Consider the following 16841-nt stretch of genomic DNA (forward strand, 5'->3'; position numbering starts at 1 on the left):
AATTTTCCTACATCTTTTTAACACTCTTCTTAACCTTTCATCATGTTCTTCTCTATTTCTACCATAAATTAGCAAGTCATCGATATACATGCACACTCCTTCTATGTCATCAAAATTTTCTATCATTTTTTTATGAAAGACTTCTGACGCTGAACAAATTCCATAAGGCATTCGCAAGAACTTGTATCATCTATTTGATCAACGTGTCTTCTACTAGTACGATTGTCATCGTCTGTTTTGACAAAATAGGAGACGGGACCGGTTCTATCCAACACTACACCTTCCTTCCATTTTACTAAATTATTATTATAGTTCTGGACCAGAACCCGGTCTCCAGTGCTCATTTCTCGCAATGAGCCACCGCGACGTTCTTCTTGACTTGATTGTTTATCGCGAATGACATCTCTGGTATTCGGTCGTAAAAGATCTAACCTGCCGCGTAACCTGTGTCCCAAAAGTGCCACGGAGGGTTCTTTTTGAGTGGTACAATGTTCTGTATTTCTGTATGTAAATAAAAATGTACATAACGCTTTTTCTAAATTCACGTTTTCGATTATAGCCTTCTTTAATACTAGCTTTACAGTTTTAACAACGTTTTCAGCTGCACCGTTACTCGATGGATGATATGGGGCGACTAATATTCGCTTGATTCCATTCTTATTCAAATAATGTAAGTATTCGGATGAAGAAAATGGTGGACCATTGTCTCTCACAATGACCTTGCATAGACCGAACCGGGCAAATATTTTGCGCAGGCAAGATATAACGGTAGCTGCCGAAGTATTTGGCACTGGTTCCACTTCCAACCATTTGGAATGAGCATCTAAAATAACTAAATAATATTTATTACGAAACGGACCTAAAAAGTCAACATTCAACCGCGACCAAGGCTCCACCGGCCACTTCCACGAGTGCAGCGGCGCGGGCGGCGGCTGTGCGCGCAGCGCGGCGCAGGCGGTGCACTCGCGACACACGCGCTCAATATCGGCGTCCAAGCCGCTCCACCACAGATAGTTCCGAGCCAGCTGTTTCATTTTAACAACGCCTATATGCCCGGAATGTATTTCGTCTAACACAGCGGAGTGCAAACTGGCAGGGATAATTACTCTATATCCCCAAACCAAGCATCCCTGTTCTAAAAAAATATTTTCCCGCCTTAAATGATATTGTTTGTAACGATCCGATTCAATTTGTTCGGGCCATCCGAACTTAACATACCCTACAATTTTGTTTAAAGTAGTGTCTTTAGCAGTTTGATATTTAATTTCGTGAAACGTTATAGGCAATTTGTCCTCTATAAAAAATAAATAACTATTATTTCCGTAATTATTACTTGAAACGATACTTTGACGATTAACGTTTTCTTCTAAAGGCAAACGAGACAACGCATCTGCGAAACAGTTTCTAGCCGAAGAAATAAATTCGATGTCAAAGTTGTACGCAGCTAAGCGAACTGCATATCTCTGTAAACGGCTAGCCGCCGTTTGCGGAATACCTTTGTTTTTACCGAAGATATAGCTTAAAGCCTTATGATCGCTGCGCAAAATGAAATGCCGACCAAACAGATACTTATCATGCCTGCTGACTCCAAACATTATGGCTAAGGCTTCTTTATCTAGCTGCGAATAATTACGCTCGGCCTCATTAAGAGTACGCGAGGCGCAACTGATAAGACGTTCCGATCCGTCGGAGTAGCGGTGCGTGAGAACCGCGCCGAGTCCATACGCGCTACTGTCCACCGACAACAGCAACGGTAACTTGGGATCGTAGTAGTAGCACAGGCGAACTACTGAGAATGTTTTTAACTCTTTTGAAGGCACTTTCACATTCGCAACTCCAATACCATTTTACATTTTTCTTTAGTAAATCGTATAAAGGTTTTAATACAGAACTCATGTTAAGTGTTAACACAAAATTTATTGTAAAAGTTAACGAGACCAATAAAACTTTTTAATTGCGTTACGTCTTTCGGTGATGGCGCCGAAACAATAGCTTTTATCTTATTTGCATCAGTGTGTAGACCCTTTTTATCAATTTTGTATCTTAAGTATGTTACATATTTACTCGCAACCCGGCCTCTTTTAATCGGGCTAAAACGGCACGTAAATTTTTACAATGAGTCTCTCTGTCTTTGCCAGTCACACAAATATCGTCCTGAAAAGCTACAGTAGAGGATAAGCCACACAGAGTTTCTTCGATCAACTTTTCAAAATACTCAGGAACACATTTTATTCCAAAAGGTACTCGCTTGTAAACGAAGGTGCCTATGTGTGTAGTTATAGCGGTCATGGGTTGCGAGTCCTCCGTTAATAACACTTGCTGATAGGCGTGGGACAAGTCTAATTTAGAAAACTGTTCGCCTCCCCCAAGGGTAGCAAATATATCTTCAATTTGTGGAAGAGGATAATGAAAATCTTTTAATAGCGGATTAATAGTGACCTTAAAGTCTCCACAGATACGAATGTCTCCATTTTTTTTTTATTATAGGAACAATAGGCGTACCGTAATCAGAACGGTCTACCTTATAAATGACGTCATCTCGCTGCAACCGCTCCAACTCGCGCTCGACCGGCGCGCGAAGTGCAAGGGGAAGCGGGCGCGATTTAACGAAAATTGGAGTCTTGTCAGCTAAATGCAACTGCATTCGAGTTTTAAAAGTCCCAAGCCCATCAGCGAAAACCTCGGGAAATTCTTTCCTTAATAATTCTATAGTATTATCATTTTCGCATCTTTCGGATAAATTATGGCGCTTTGTGATATCGATTTGTAAAATTCTTATCCAGGCACGGCCTAGTAAAGGAGGGCCGCTGTTTTCAACAACATACAACGGTAATTTATACAAACGATTTTTACATTGTACATTTACCATAATATATCCGAGAGGTTCAATAACACTACCTGTGTAAGATCTTAACCTTAAATTTTTATGTTGTAAACAAACGCTAGAAAAATGATTATCATAAAAATGCTTTGAAATTACAGAGATCTTACTACCAGTATCTATTTCAAATTTAACTACAGACTTTTCTACGTTTAATTTGATATAATACGGGCCGTCGTTACCCTCGCAAATTATATTATAAAAATCTAAAACACTATCATCGGAATCATTAAAAAACAACTGACCTTTTGCGTTTTTCTTAGTGTTGCCCAAATTCAGTCTTGGTCTTGCAGTCTTGGTCTTGTTCTTGCGTTTTTGCAAGACCAAGAACAAGACCGCGTATTTTTAGCAAGACCAAGACCAAGACTGACCGTGCAAGACTTGAGCAAGAACAAGACATAGCCTGCAAGACTCTTGCGTCTTGCAGCTAGGACTTAGCGCTATTTCACGGAGTAGTTAGGTGTAACAGTTCGGTGTATAGGTAGGTAGGTACGCTTAGGAATTCTATGAGACGCAAAAAACTATATCAAAGAATATGAAAAACTGGACCTATGCGCATTACGACTAATACCATAAACATAGCGAATAAAAAAATATCTATTAAAATCAAACTGAGTGCATGCATAGTTATGTTTTAACCATCGGCACTTTGATAATGCGGCATCAAAGGTTTTGTACTTACTTCTCAAAGAAATTTGCCGCTTTTCGGAAGTACATGGTTATGATACACGCGCCGGCGGCTTCTTTTGAAATCTAAAACAATCGTTGCCGCCGCGCCGAAATCATAACATTTGACACTATTCATGCAAAATAATTTCGAATTTTAAGAGTACCTACAGGTGTTCCAAAGAATAAATAAGTTTCAGAGTGCTTAGAATGAAAATGAATACATTATACTGATCACGCAAGTAGTATTATGATTAGGATAAAATGGTGAGGATAGGTAGTAGATGTCATAATAATTCATTCTAGTAAGTAATTATAATATTGATTACTTATATGGTTTTAAACTAATTACCTACTTAGGTACTATTATTGTACATTTAGTCATTATATTTCTTAAGTTTTTACAAGAAAAAATAGCAAAAAAGTGTTCGAATATCTCTGAGAGAGATGATGAGAGTAAGTATTTACTAGCTGTGCCCGCGACTTCGTCCACGAGGAATAGTAACTTTGGAGGTATAGTGACGTTCAGGATTTATTTATTTATTTTAAAACTTCTGTCATCAAACATACAAACGTACTCTTCAGCTTTATTCAAATAAATGATAAATCGTAAAACTCTTTTATTAAATTTCTTATAAGTTGAGGGTTCAATCTCTTTCTAGACAGATAAGTATTGTTCTTTAAAATACAGTCAAGTTATTGTAATTAATTTGTTTTTTTACATGTTTTAGCAAATGTAAGCTTATAAATCATAAATGTTTATTAAGAAACAGTTACTTCCATGGAAAACGACATATAGGTCAGTTGATTTTTCGAATTTCTTATCAAATCTTCAGTTATTTATTAATCTGCTTGATCTTTACTATGGCTATGTTAATTCAAGCTCACAATGTTCCAATTCTAATACGTTTTTCTAAGATTTAAAGTAAACTTTAATAAATAGTAATAGACTAATAGGTAATTGCAAGACTTGCAAGACTCTTGCTGCAAGACCAAGACCAAGACCAAGACTGGGAGCGCAAGACCAAGACCAAGACCAAGACCAGGTGTATTGGCGCAAGACCAAGACCAAGACTGGCTAAGTCTCGTCTTGTTCTTGCATTTGGGCAACACTAGTTTTTCTGTATAACCGCATCACTACACTTATCAACATTACCGCACACGACCTTCAGGTGGCCCCTCTGCCCACACGAATCACAGCTGTAGAACTTGTAACGGCACCGGGACGGCGGATGCCCGCTGCGCCCGCAACGCCAGCAGCCGCACCGTGAGCCCTCGAGGCTCAGCGCACCGGCCCTGGCCGCCGCATCTGCCTGCAAGCCACCCGCTCCCTCGCGCCGTTCCATGCGCCCGCGCTCTGCGCGCACTGGTGAGGATCTGATGCGATGCAGCCCTTCCGAGATGGCGCTGGAACTCGCCCCGGACGCTGCCTCCGCTGCATGTCTCTCCGCTGCCTCGAGCGCCAATGCGAGTTCTATTGCTCGCTTATAATCGATGTTCCGCTCGGCAAACAATCGTGACCTCATATCTTCACTTTGAAGGCCAGAAACAAACTGGTCTCTCAAATTTACCTCCAAAGAATCCCGAAAATTGCAATGTTTGGCGAGATGTTTTAGACTTTTCAAATAATCACTCACTATCTCCCCTTGCCTTTGCTTCCTTTGCCGGAACATATGTCTCTCTGCGATCTCCGACCTTTGTGGCTCCAAGTGGTCTTTGACAATCTTCACTAATTGTTCAAACTTCTTGTCTTCCGGTAAATCCGGGGAACACAAGTCGCACATCAATTCGTAACATGCAATGCCGACATGTGTTACCAACGTGGCCACGTGTAAATCTTCACTGATGTTATTTAACGCAATAAATTGCTTCACCCGACGACAATATGCATCCCAGTTGTGGGAACTAACGTCAAAAGGCTCGATTTTACCAAAAGGCATGATTTTAATTAAAATAACCGACTGCGCCAAAATGTAATGTACTTAATAAAACGACGGACTATCGCAGAATGGTTTATTGGTAGAACAACATAATGAAGTGCGGGCTAATTATTAAACTACCTACATAACAAGAAGAAGGTCTCCTAACAATGCCAGCTGAGATAATAAGAAGCCTATGTTACTGTCTGTCTTTTCATCAAACACTGGCAAAAAAAGGTTTAATGGTTGTTTAATTAGGATGCAAAGAAAGGACAAACGAAAAACTGACCAACACACTTCACATTTATAATATTAGTAAGGATATTTACTGTTGCTTGGAATTATTTGTTTAGCTAAAATAAAACAACTATTAGTTACGTCATTAAAATCTTTAATAAGCACTTATAATATGTATAATAATAAGTTAATAACAGCTTATAAAAAAGCTAAAGGGACAGATATTAAATTAAGTAGGTACCATGTGTTTCAGATACAATCTTATGTAATGTACTCAATCTAGGAACTAGAACAGAAAAATATATCGTTTTCAAGCACATAACATGTTAATTGAGTAATAATTTCATATTAATTTTATTAAAAAATAATTAATTCAGTTTTCTTGTCTGACAGCATGTGGGAGTTTAGAGACTTATTTATTTTAAGTACCTAAGTAAACAATATTATTCAAACTCTAATAAATAACTCTACCCTTTAATACCCTTTAATAACTTTACTCCCTTTATTATGACACGACTAAGGATTTAAATCTCAAATTATTATAATGAGTGAATGAGTGAGGTATTAAATATCCACTATGAAAAATTTAATTAAAATAGATTGATTTTAGAAAAATATTTATTACAATAGAACAATGTATCTGAAACGCATAAAGTTTATGTAGACAATGGCTTTAAAATAATTATTATTCTTGTAAATTTGTAAATCTATAAAATTGAACTAAAAAGTTCTTAATTAAGTAAACAATATTAACAAATAAAAATATATCTTAAAATTAATATTTGACACTGCTTAAATAAATATTACACAATATTATGTATTGAGACGGATATTAGCTTAACATATCCATAGCCAATACACACTGAAACCACAGGCACGGGCCTTAGGCTGTATTGTTCTTACATCAAAATATGTAATATTATATTTGGATAATTAAAATCAGATCCTCAGAATTGTATTTTATCACATATGTACATGTATGTCTTTATTCTGCACTTTTAGAATACTTATTTTGCTTTGAAAATAACAGACGATAATCAAATACTTATTGAATTTCATAGACATTGAATTAAAATAGTATTTAATTTCTATTGCCCAAGTGGTAAAAATATAAGCCTCTAAAATTCTTGTCTTACAAACACTGTAAAAAAATCTAAATTCCTAAAGGTGTTAAGCCATATTGGAAGTTAAAGGACTCTTAAGAGTCACAAAAAGTGCAAGAACATTCGAGTAAATTCAAAGATCTTGTTTGTGAGCATAATTGCATAATACTCAAATAAAGACATAAAATTACCTGGAATAATTACAGCGTAATAATGAATAAATACAGCTATCTGGCTAGCATGTTACTAGGTATTAATAAGTCTGTATACCAAACTAATTTAGAACCGGTTTTGTAGTTTTAAGTCTCTAGATGGGTGCGAAGCTAATCTGGCATAAACTGATTGCAATAGATAATCCTTAATCCCAAACTAATACAACATCCTGTTCACAGAGGCAATGAGATCAAATATTCCTGTTGCTCTCTTAAATGCAACAATTGTTTCCATATAAACAGCCATGAGTACAGCTGCATTTATTAATTATTACCTAGTGCACTTGATAGTCTTAAAAAGACAAGCTAATATCTATATAATTATTAAAAGATATTGAAAAAACAAGACAACACTTCATGTCAACATTATGGAGTGTTTTAGTCCAGTTGCTATGGCACTTAGCTGATTTGGTCATCTAAAAACAGAGATCAAACCTTAATCATATTAGTATAGCTGCTAAAAAAAAGATATTGTGTATACAATTTGTAATATAAATATAATAAAAATTTAAAAATGTCTCCATAAAATGTATCTACGTATTTATAAAATATAATGGATTAAATAGACTAGAAGATGTGATTCATTATTTCAAGTACATAGGTACAAACAAATATATTAAAGTATACACAGATCTTAAAACAATTTTTTTCTTACCTAAAGAATCTATTACATCTTCTAAGTGTGATGCTTTAAAGTTTTGAACACTGGTATAATTATTATCTAAGGGCAGTTACAGTTTTAAATATGAAGAATGGTGAGATGGTGGAATCAAATGACTGTTACTTGTGTCAGTTTTGAACATTTAAATATCTTTAATATTGAAAGAAATACTTGAAACTTATCGCCTGTAGCGTCCAAGGTAGGCATCACATTGGGGGCATGTGTGGTGAACATCCATGCAGCTATCTATGCAGCATGGGATCAAGCAACAGCCCAAAACACCCCTGTAATATAATAACATTTTTCATTTCATATATCCATATTAATACTATTAATGTCAAAGTCAAAGGTTGTCCATATTTTTAATATTTTACTAAGTGTTTTTACTAAATTTTGAGGCAGTTGCAATAATATGGATTAGTTATCTAGTGTAATAAGTACAAATTGTGAGGAGATTGACAGTTTTTTATACAATATCCCAGATAAGATGAACACCCAATGACAGTTCCTGTGAGTTTTCAAATAACAAACATTGTTACTATTTATACTTTAACAGTAAAACTGATGTTGACAAAATTTTTCATAAAGATTGTTTGCATTGTGGAGATTGAAAAGGAGGACTTGTCAGCTTTACACAAACAAAGTCTAAACAGGATTTTTAAAACGGTAAAAAAGTTTCCATGGAAATGCAAAGAATAGAAAAATATTTATATTAATTAAAATTTTATGGCAATGGGATATTATAATCCATTTAACCTGAACAACATGTTGTAACAATGATTCAGGTGCAGGTTGCTAAATGAGCGAATTTAGTAAAAAAAATTAACACAATCTCAGTAGAATAGACATAAAAGCAAGTTATCTTACCCTAGCATAAATATGACGGCTCCAGATATATAAGCAATAATTCCTGGCTTAGTCTGTGTTTCTAAATTTTTACAATGAGTCTCTCTGTCTTTGCCAGTCACACAAATATCGTCCTGAAAAGCTACAGTAGAGGATAAGCCACACAGAGTTTCTTCGATCAACTTTTCAAAATACTCAGGAACACATTTTATTCCAAAAGGTACTCGCTTGTAAACGAAGGTGCCTATGTGTGTAGTTATAGCGGTCATGGGTTGCGAGTCCTCCGTTAATAACACTTGCTGATAGGCGTGGGACAAGTCTAATTTAGAAAACTGTTCGCCTCCCCCAAGGGTAGCAAATATATCTTCAATTTGTGGAAGAGGATAATGAAAATCTTTTAATAGCGGATTAATAGTGACCTTAAAGTCTCCACAGATACGAATGTCTCCATTTTTTTTTATTATAGGAACAATAGGCGTACCGTAATCAGAACGGTCTACCTTATAAATGACGTCATCTCGCTGCAACCGCTCCAACTCGCGCTCGACCGGCGCGCGAAGTGCAAGGGGAAGCGGGCGCGATTTAACGAAAATTGGAGTCTTGTCAGCTAAATGCAACTGCATTCGAGTTTTAAAAGTCCCAAGCCCATCAGCGAAAACCTCGGGAAATTCTTTCCTTAATAATTCTATAGTATTATCATTTTCGCATCTTTCGGATAAATTATGGCGCTTTGTGATATCGATTTGTAAAATTCTTATCCAGGCACGGCCTAGTAAAGGAGGGCCGCTGTTTTCAACAACATACAACGGTAATTTATACAAACGATTTTTACATTGTACATTTACCATAATATATCCGAGAGGTTCAATAACACTACCTGTGTAAGATCTTAACCTTAAATTTTTATGTTGTAAACAAACGCTAGAAAAATGATTATCATAAAAATGCTTTGAAATTACAGAGATCTTACTACCAGTATCTATTTCAAATTTAACTACAGACTTTTCTACGTTTAATTTGATATAATACGGGCCGTCGTTACCCTCGCAAATTATATTATAAAAATCTAAAACACTATCATCGGAATCATTAAAAAACAACTGACCTTTTGCGTTTTTCTTAGTGTTGCCCAAATTCAGTCTTGGTCTTGCAGTCTTGGTCTTGTTCTTGCGTTTTTGCAAGACCAAGAACAAGACCGCGTATTTTTAGCAAGACCAAGACCAAGACTGACCGTGCAAGACTTGAGCAAGAACAAGACATAGCCTGCAAGACTCTTGCGTCTTGCAGCTAGGACTTAGCGCTATTTCACGGAGTAGTTAGGTGTAACAGTTCGGTGTATAGGTAGGTAGGTACGCTTAGGAATTCTATGAGACGCAAAAAACTATATCAAAGAATATGAAAAACTGGACCTATGCGCATTACGACTAATACCATAAACATAGCGAATAAAAAAATATCTATTAAAATCAAACTGAGTGCATGCATAGTTATGTTTTAACCATCGGCACTTTGATAATGCGGCATCAAAGGTTTTGTACTTACTTCTCAAAGAAATTTGCCGCTTTTCGGAAGTACATGGTTATGATACACGCGCCGGCGGCTTCTTTTGAAATCTAAAACAATCGTTGCCGCCGCGCCGAAATCATAACATTTGACACTATTCATGCAAAATAATTTCGAATTTTAAGAGTACCTACAGGTGTTCCAAAGAATAAATAAGTTTCAGAGTGCTTAGAATGAAAATGAATACATTATACTGATCACGCAAGTAGTATTATGATTAGGATAAAATGGTGAGGATAGGTAGTAGATGTCATAATAATTCATTCTAGTAAGTAATTATAATATTGATTACTTATATGGTTTTAAACTAATTACCTACTTAGGTACTATTATTGTACATTTAGTCATTATATTTCTTAAGTTTTTACAAGAAAAAATAGCAAAAAAGTGTTCGAATATCTCTGAGAGAGATGATGAGAGTAAGTATTTACTAGCTGTGCCCGCGACTTCGTCCACGAGGAATAGTAACTTTGGAGGTATAGTGACGTTCAGGATTTATTTATTTATTTTAAAACTTCTGTCATCAAACATACAAACGTACTCTTCAGCTTTATTCAAATAAATGATAAATCGTAAAACTCTTTTATTAAATTTCTTATAAGTTGAGGGTTCAATCTCTTTCTAGACAGATAAGTATTGTTCTTTAAAATACAGTCAAGTTATTGTAATTAATTTGTTTTTTTACATGTTTTAGCAAATGTAAGCTTATATTTTTTTTATTATAGGAACAATAGGCGTACCGTAATCAGAACGGTCTACCTTATAAATGACGTCATCTCGCTGCAACCGCTCCAACTCGCGCTCGACCGGCGCGCGAAGTGCAAGGGGAAGCGGGCGCGATTTAACGAAAATTGGAGTCTTGTCAGCTAAATGCAACTGCATTCGAGTTTTAAAAGTCCCAAGCCCATCAGCGAAAACCTCGGGAAATTCTTTCCTTAATAATTCTATAGTATTATCATTTTCGCATCTTTCGGATAAATTATGGCGCTTTGTGATATCGATTTGTAAAATTCTTATCCAGGCACGGCCTAGTAAAGGAGGGCCGCTGTTTTCAACAACATACAACGGTAATTTATACAAACGATTTTTACATTGTACATTTACCATAATATATCCGAGAGGTTCAATAACACTACCTGTGTAAGATCTTAACCTTAAATTTTTATGTTGTAAACAAACGCTAGAAAAATGATTATCATAAAAATGCTTTGAAATTACAGAGATCTTACTACCAGTATCTATTTCAAATTTAACTACAGACTTTTCTACGTTTAATTTGATATAATACGGGCCGTCGTTACCCTCGCAAATTATATTATAAAAATCTAAAACACTATCATCGGAATCATTAAAAAACAACTGACCTTTTGCGTTTTTCTTAGTGTTGCCCAAATTCAGTCTTGGTCTTGCAGTCTTGGTCTTGTTCTTGCGTTTTTGCAAGACCAAGAACAAGACCGCGTATTTTTAGCAAGACCAAGACCAAGACTGACCGTGCAAGACTTGAGCAAGAACAAGACATAGCCTGCAAGACTCTTGCGTCTTGCAGCTAGGACTTAGCGCTATTTCACGGAGTAGTTAGGTGTAACAGTTCGGTGTATAGGTAGGTAGGTACGCTTAGGAATTCTATGAGACGCAAAAAACTATATCAAAGAATATGAAAAACTGGACCTATGCGCATTACGACTAATACCATAAACATAGCGAATAAAAAAATATCTATTAAAATCAAACTGAGTGCATGCATAGTTATGTTTTAACCATCGGCACTTTGATAATGCGGCATCAAAGGTTTTGTACTTACTTCTCAAAGAAATTTGCCGCTTTTCGGAAGTACATGGTTATGATACACGCGCCGGCGGCTTCTTTTGAAATCTAAAACAATCGTTGCCGCCGCGCCGAAATCATAACATTTGACACTATTCATGCAAAATAATTTCGAATTTTAAGAGTACCTACAGGTGTTCCAAAGAATAAATAAGTTTCAGAGTGCTTAGAATGAAAATGAATACATTATACTGATCACGCAAGTAGTATTATGATTAGGATAAAATGGTGAGGATAGGTAGTAGATGTCATAATAATTCATTCTAGTAAGTAATTATAATATTGATTACTTATATGGTTTTAAACTAATTACCTACTTAGGTACTATTATTGTACATTTAGTCATTATATTTCTTAAGTTTTTACAAGAAAAAATAGCAAAAAAGTGTTCGAATATCTCTGAGAGAGATGATGAGAGTAAGTATTTACTAGCTGTGCCCGCGACTTCGTCCACGAGGAATAGTAACTTTGGAGGTATAGTGACGTTCAGGATTTATTTATTTATTTTAAAACTTCTGTCATCAAACATACAAACGTACTCTTCAGCTTTATTCAAATAAATGATAAATCGTAAAACTCTTTTATTAAATTTCTTATAAGTTGAGGGTTCAATCTCTTTCTAGACAGATAAGTATTGTTCTTTAAAATACAGTCAAGTTATTGTAATTAATTTGTTTTTTTACATGTTTTAGCAAATGTAAGCTTATAAATCATAAATGTTTATTAAGAAACAGTTACTTCCATGGAAAACGACATATAGGTCAGTTGATTTTTCGAATTTCTTATCAAATCTTCAGTTATTTATTAATCTGCTTGATCTTTACTATGGCTATGTTAATTCAAGCTCACAATGTTCCAATTCTAATACGTTTTTCTAAGATTTAAAGTAAACTTTAATAAATAGTAATAGACTAATAGGTAATTGCAAGACTTGCAAGACTCTTGCTGCAAGACCAAGACCAAGACCAAGACTGGGAGCGCAAGACCAAGACCAAGACCAAGACCAGGTGTATTGGCGCAAGACCAAGACCAAGACTGGCTAAGTCTCGTCTTGTTCTTGCATTTGGGCAACACTAGTTTTTCTGTATAACCGCATCACTACACTTATCAACATTACCGCACACGACCTTCAGGTGGCCCCTCTGCCCACACGAATCACAGCTGTAGAACTTGTAACGGCACCGGGACGGCGGATGCCCGCTGCGCCCGCAACGCCAGCAGCCGCACCGTGAGCCCTCGAGGCTCAGCGCACCGGCCCTGGCCGCCGCATCTGCCTGCAAGCCACCCGCTCCCTCGCGCCGTTCCATGCGCCCGCGCTCTGCGCGCACTGGTGAGGATCTGATGCGATGCAGCCCTTCCGAGATGGCGCTGGAACTCGCCCCGGACGCTGCCTCCGCTGCATGTCTCTCCGCTGCCTCGAGCGCCAATGCGAGTTCTATTGCTCGCTTATAATCGATGTTCCGCTCGGCAAACAATCGTGACCTCATATCTTCACTTTGAAGGCCAGAAACAAACTGGTCTCTCAAATTTACCTCCAAAGAATCCCGAAAATTGCAATGTTTGGCGAGATGTTTTAGACTTTTCAAATAATCACTCACTATCTCCCCTTGCCTTTGCTTCCTTTGCCGGAACATATGTCTCTCTGCGATCTCCGACCTTTGTGGCTCCAAGTGGTCTTTGACAATCTTCACTAATTGTTCAAACTTCTTGTCTTCCGGTAAATCCGGGGAACACAAGTCGCACATCAATTCGTAACATGCAATGCCGACATGTGTTACCAACGTGGCCACGTGTAAATCTTCACTGATGTTATTTAACGCAATAAATTGCTTCACCCGACGACAATATGCATCCCAGTTGTGGGAACTAACGTCAAAAGGCTCGATTTTACCAAAAGGCATGATTTTAATTAAAATAACCGACTGCGCCAAAATGTAATGTACTTAATAAAACGACGGACTATCGCAGAATGGTTTATTGGTAGAACAACATAATGAAGTGCGGGCTAATTATTAAACTACCTACATAACAAGAAGAAGGTCTCCTAACAATGCCAGCTGAGATAATAAGAAGCCTATGTTACTGTCTGTCTTTTCATCAAACACTGGCAAAAAAAGGTTTAATGGTTGTTTAATTAGGATGCAAAGAAAGGACAAACGAAAAACTGACCAACACACTTCACATTTATAATATTAGTAAGGATATTTACTGTTGCTTGGAATTATTTGTTTAGCTAAAATAAAACAACTATTAGTTACGTCATTAAAATCTTTAATAAGCACTTATAATATGTATAATAATAAGTTAATAACAGCTTATAAAAAAGCTAAAGGGACAGATATTAAATTAAGTAGGTACCATGTGTTTCAGATACAATCTTATGTAATGTACTCAATCTAGGAACTAGAACAGAAAAATATATCGTTTTCAAGCACATAACATGTTAATTGAGTAATAATTTCATATTAATTTTATTAAAAAATAATTAATTCAGTTTTCTTGTCTGACAGCATGTGGGAGTTTAGAGACTTATTTATTTTAAGTACCTAAGTAAACAATATTATTCAAACTCTAATAAATAACTCTACCCTTTAATACCCTTTAATAACTTTACTCCCTTTATTATGACACGACTAAGGATTTAAATCTCAAATTATTATAATGAGTGAATGAGTGAGGTATTAAATATCCACTATGAAAAATTTAATTAAAATAGATTGATTTTAGAAAAATATTTATTACAATAGAACAATGTATCTGAAACGCATAAAGTTTATGTAGACAATGGCTTTAAAATAATTATTATTCTTGTAAATTTGTAAATCTATAAAATTGAACTAAAAAGTTCTTAATTAAGTAAACAATATTAACAAATAAAAATATATCTTAAAATTAATATTTGACACTGCTTAAATAAATATTACACAATATTATGTATTGAGACGGATATTAGCTTAACATATCCATAGCCAATACACACTGAAACCACAGGCACGGGCCTTAGGCTGTATTGTTCTTACATCAAAATATGTAATATTATATTTGGATAATTAAAATCAGATCCTCAGAATTGTATTTTATCACATATGTACATGTATGTCTTTATTCTGCACTTTTAGAATACTTATTTTGCTTTGAAAATAACAGACGATAATCAAATACTTATTGAATTTCATAGACATTGAATTAAAATAGTATTTAATTTCTATTGCCCAAGTGGTAAAAATATAAGCCTCTAAAATTCTTGTCTTACAAACACTGTAAAAAAATCTAAATTCCTAAAGGTGTTAAGCCATATTGGAAGTTAAAGGACTCTTAAGAGTCACAAAAAGTGCAAGAACATTCGAGTAAATTCAAAGATCTTGTTTGTGAGCATAATTGCATAATACTCAAATAAAGACATAAAATTACCTGGAATAATTACAGCGTAATAATGAATAAATACAGCTATCTGGCTAGCATGTTACTAGGTATTAATAAGTCTGTATACCAAACTAATTTAGAACCGGTTTTGTAGTTTTAAGTCTCTAGATGGGTGCGAAGCTAATCTGGCATAAACTGATTGCAATAGATAATCCTTAATCCCAAACTAATACAACATCCTGTTCACAGAGGCAATGAGATCAAATATTCCTGTTGCTCTCTTAAATGCAACAATTGTTTCCATATAAACAGCCATGAGTACAGCTGCATTTATTAATTATTACCTAGTGCACTTGATAGTCTTAAAAAGACAAGCTAATATCTATATAATTATTAAAAGATATTGAAAAAACAAGACAACACTTCATGTCAACATTATGGAGTGTTTTAGTCCAGTTGCTATGGCACTTAGCTGATTTGGTCATCTAAAAACAGAGATCAAACCTTAATCATATTAGTATAGCTGCTAAAAAAAAGATATTGTGTATACAATTTGTAATATAAATATAATAAAAATTTAAAAATGTCTCCATAAAATGTATCTACGTATTTATAAAATATAATGGATTAAATAGACTAGAAGATGTGATTCATTATTTCAAGTACATAGGTACAAACAAATATATTAAAGTATACACAGATCTTAAAACAATTTTTTTCTTACCTAAAGAATCTATTACATCTTCTAAGTGTGATGCTTTAAAGTTTTGAACACTGGTATAATTATTATCTAAGGGCAGTTACAGTTTTAAATATGAAGAATGGTGAGATGGTGGAATCAAATGACTGTTACTTGTGTCAGTTTTGAACATTTAAATATCTTTAATATTGAAAGAAATACTTGAAACTTATCGCCTGTAGCGTCCAAGGTAGGCATCACATTGGGGGCATGTGTGGTGAACATCCATGCAGCTATCTATGCAGCATGGGATCAAGCAACAGCCCAAAACACCCCTGTAATATAATAACATTTTTCATTTCATATATCCATATTAATACTATTAATGTCAAAGTCAAAGGTTGTCCATATTTTTAATATTTTACTAAGTGTTTTTACTAAATTTTGAGGCAGTTGCAATAATATGGATTAGTTATCTAGTGTAATAAGTACAAATTGTGAGGAGATTGACAGTTTTTTATACAATATCCCAGATAAGATGAACACCCAATGACAGTTCCTGTGAGTTTTCAAATAACAAACATTGTTACTATTTATACTTTAACAGTAAAACTGATGTTGACAAAATTTTTCATAAAGATTGTTTGCATTGTGGAGATTGAAAAGGAGGACTTGTCAGCTTTACACAAACAAAGTCTAAACAGGATTTTTAAAACGGTAAAAAAGTTTCCATGGAAATGCAAAGAATAGAAAAATATTTATATTAATTAAAATTTTATGGCAATGGGATATTATAATCCATTTAACCTGAACAACATGTTGTAACAATGATTCAGGTGCAGGTTGCTAAATGAGCGAATTTAGTAAAAAAAATTAACACAATCTCA

General features: G+C 35.2%; 1 protein-coding gene across 1 annotated transcript; it reads right to left on the minus strand.

The window, feature by feature from the left end:
- Positions 1-122: 122 nt before the first annotated feature.
- Positions 123-2644, minus strand: LOC120636457 (uncharacterized protein K02A2.6-like). The gene is made up of 3 exons (XM_039907938.1): positions 2503-2644; positions 1634-1789; positions 123-1135 (listed from the first exon to the last, which is right to left on the minus strand). Exons 1-3 carry the CDS (start codon positions 2642-2644, stop codon positions 123-125), a joined length of 1311 nt encoding a protein of 436 aa, XP_039763872.1.
- Positions 2645-16841: the final 14197 nt, after the last annotated feature.

Source organism: Pararge aegeria, chromosome Z, assembly GCF_905163445.1.
Source record: "Pararge aegeria chromosome Z, ilParAegt1.1, whole genome shotgun sequence".
In the NCBI taxonomy this organism is placed as follows: Eukaryota; Metazoa; Arthropoda; class Insecta; order Lepidoptera; family Nymphalidae; genus Pararge; species Pararge aegeria.

Coding starts and splice junctions, on each gene's coding strand:
- LOC120636457 (XM_039907938.1), bottom strand. CDS start 2,644: ATGCAGTTGCATTTAGCTGACAAGACTCCAATTTTCGTTAAATCGCGC. Junction 1,790..2,502: donor GGTAGACCGTTCTGATTACG/GTACGCCTATTG, acceptor AAACATTCTCAG/TAGTTCGCCTGTGCTACTAC. Junction 1,136..1,633: donor TACTCTTAATGAGGCCGAGC/GTAATTATTCGC, acceptor ATATTTTTTTAG/AACAGGGATGCTTGGTTTGG.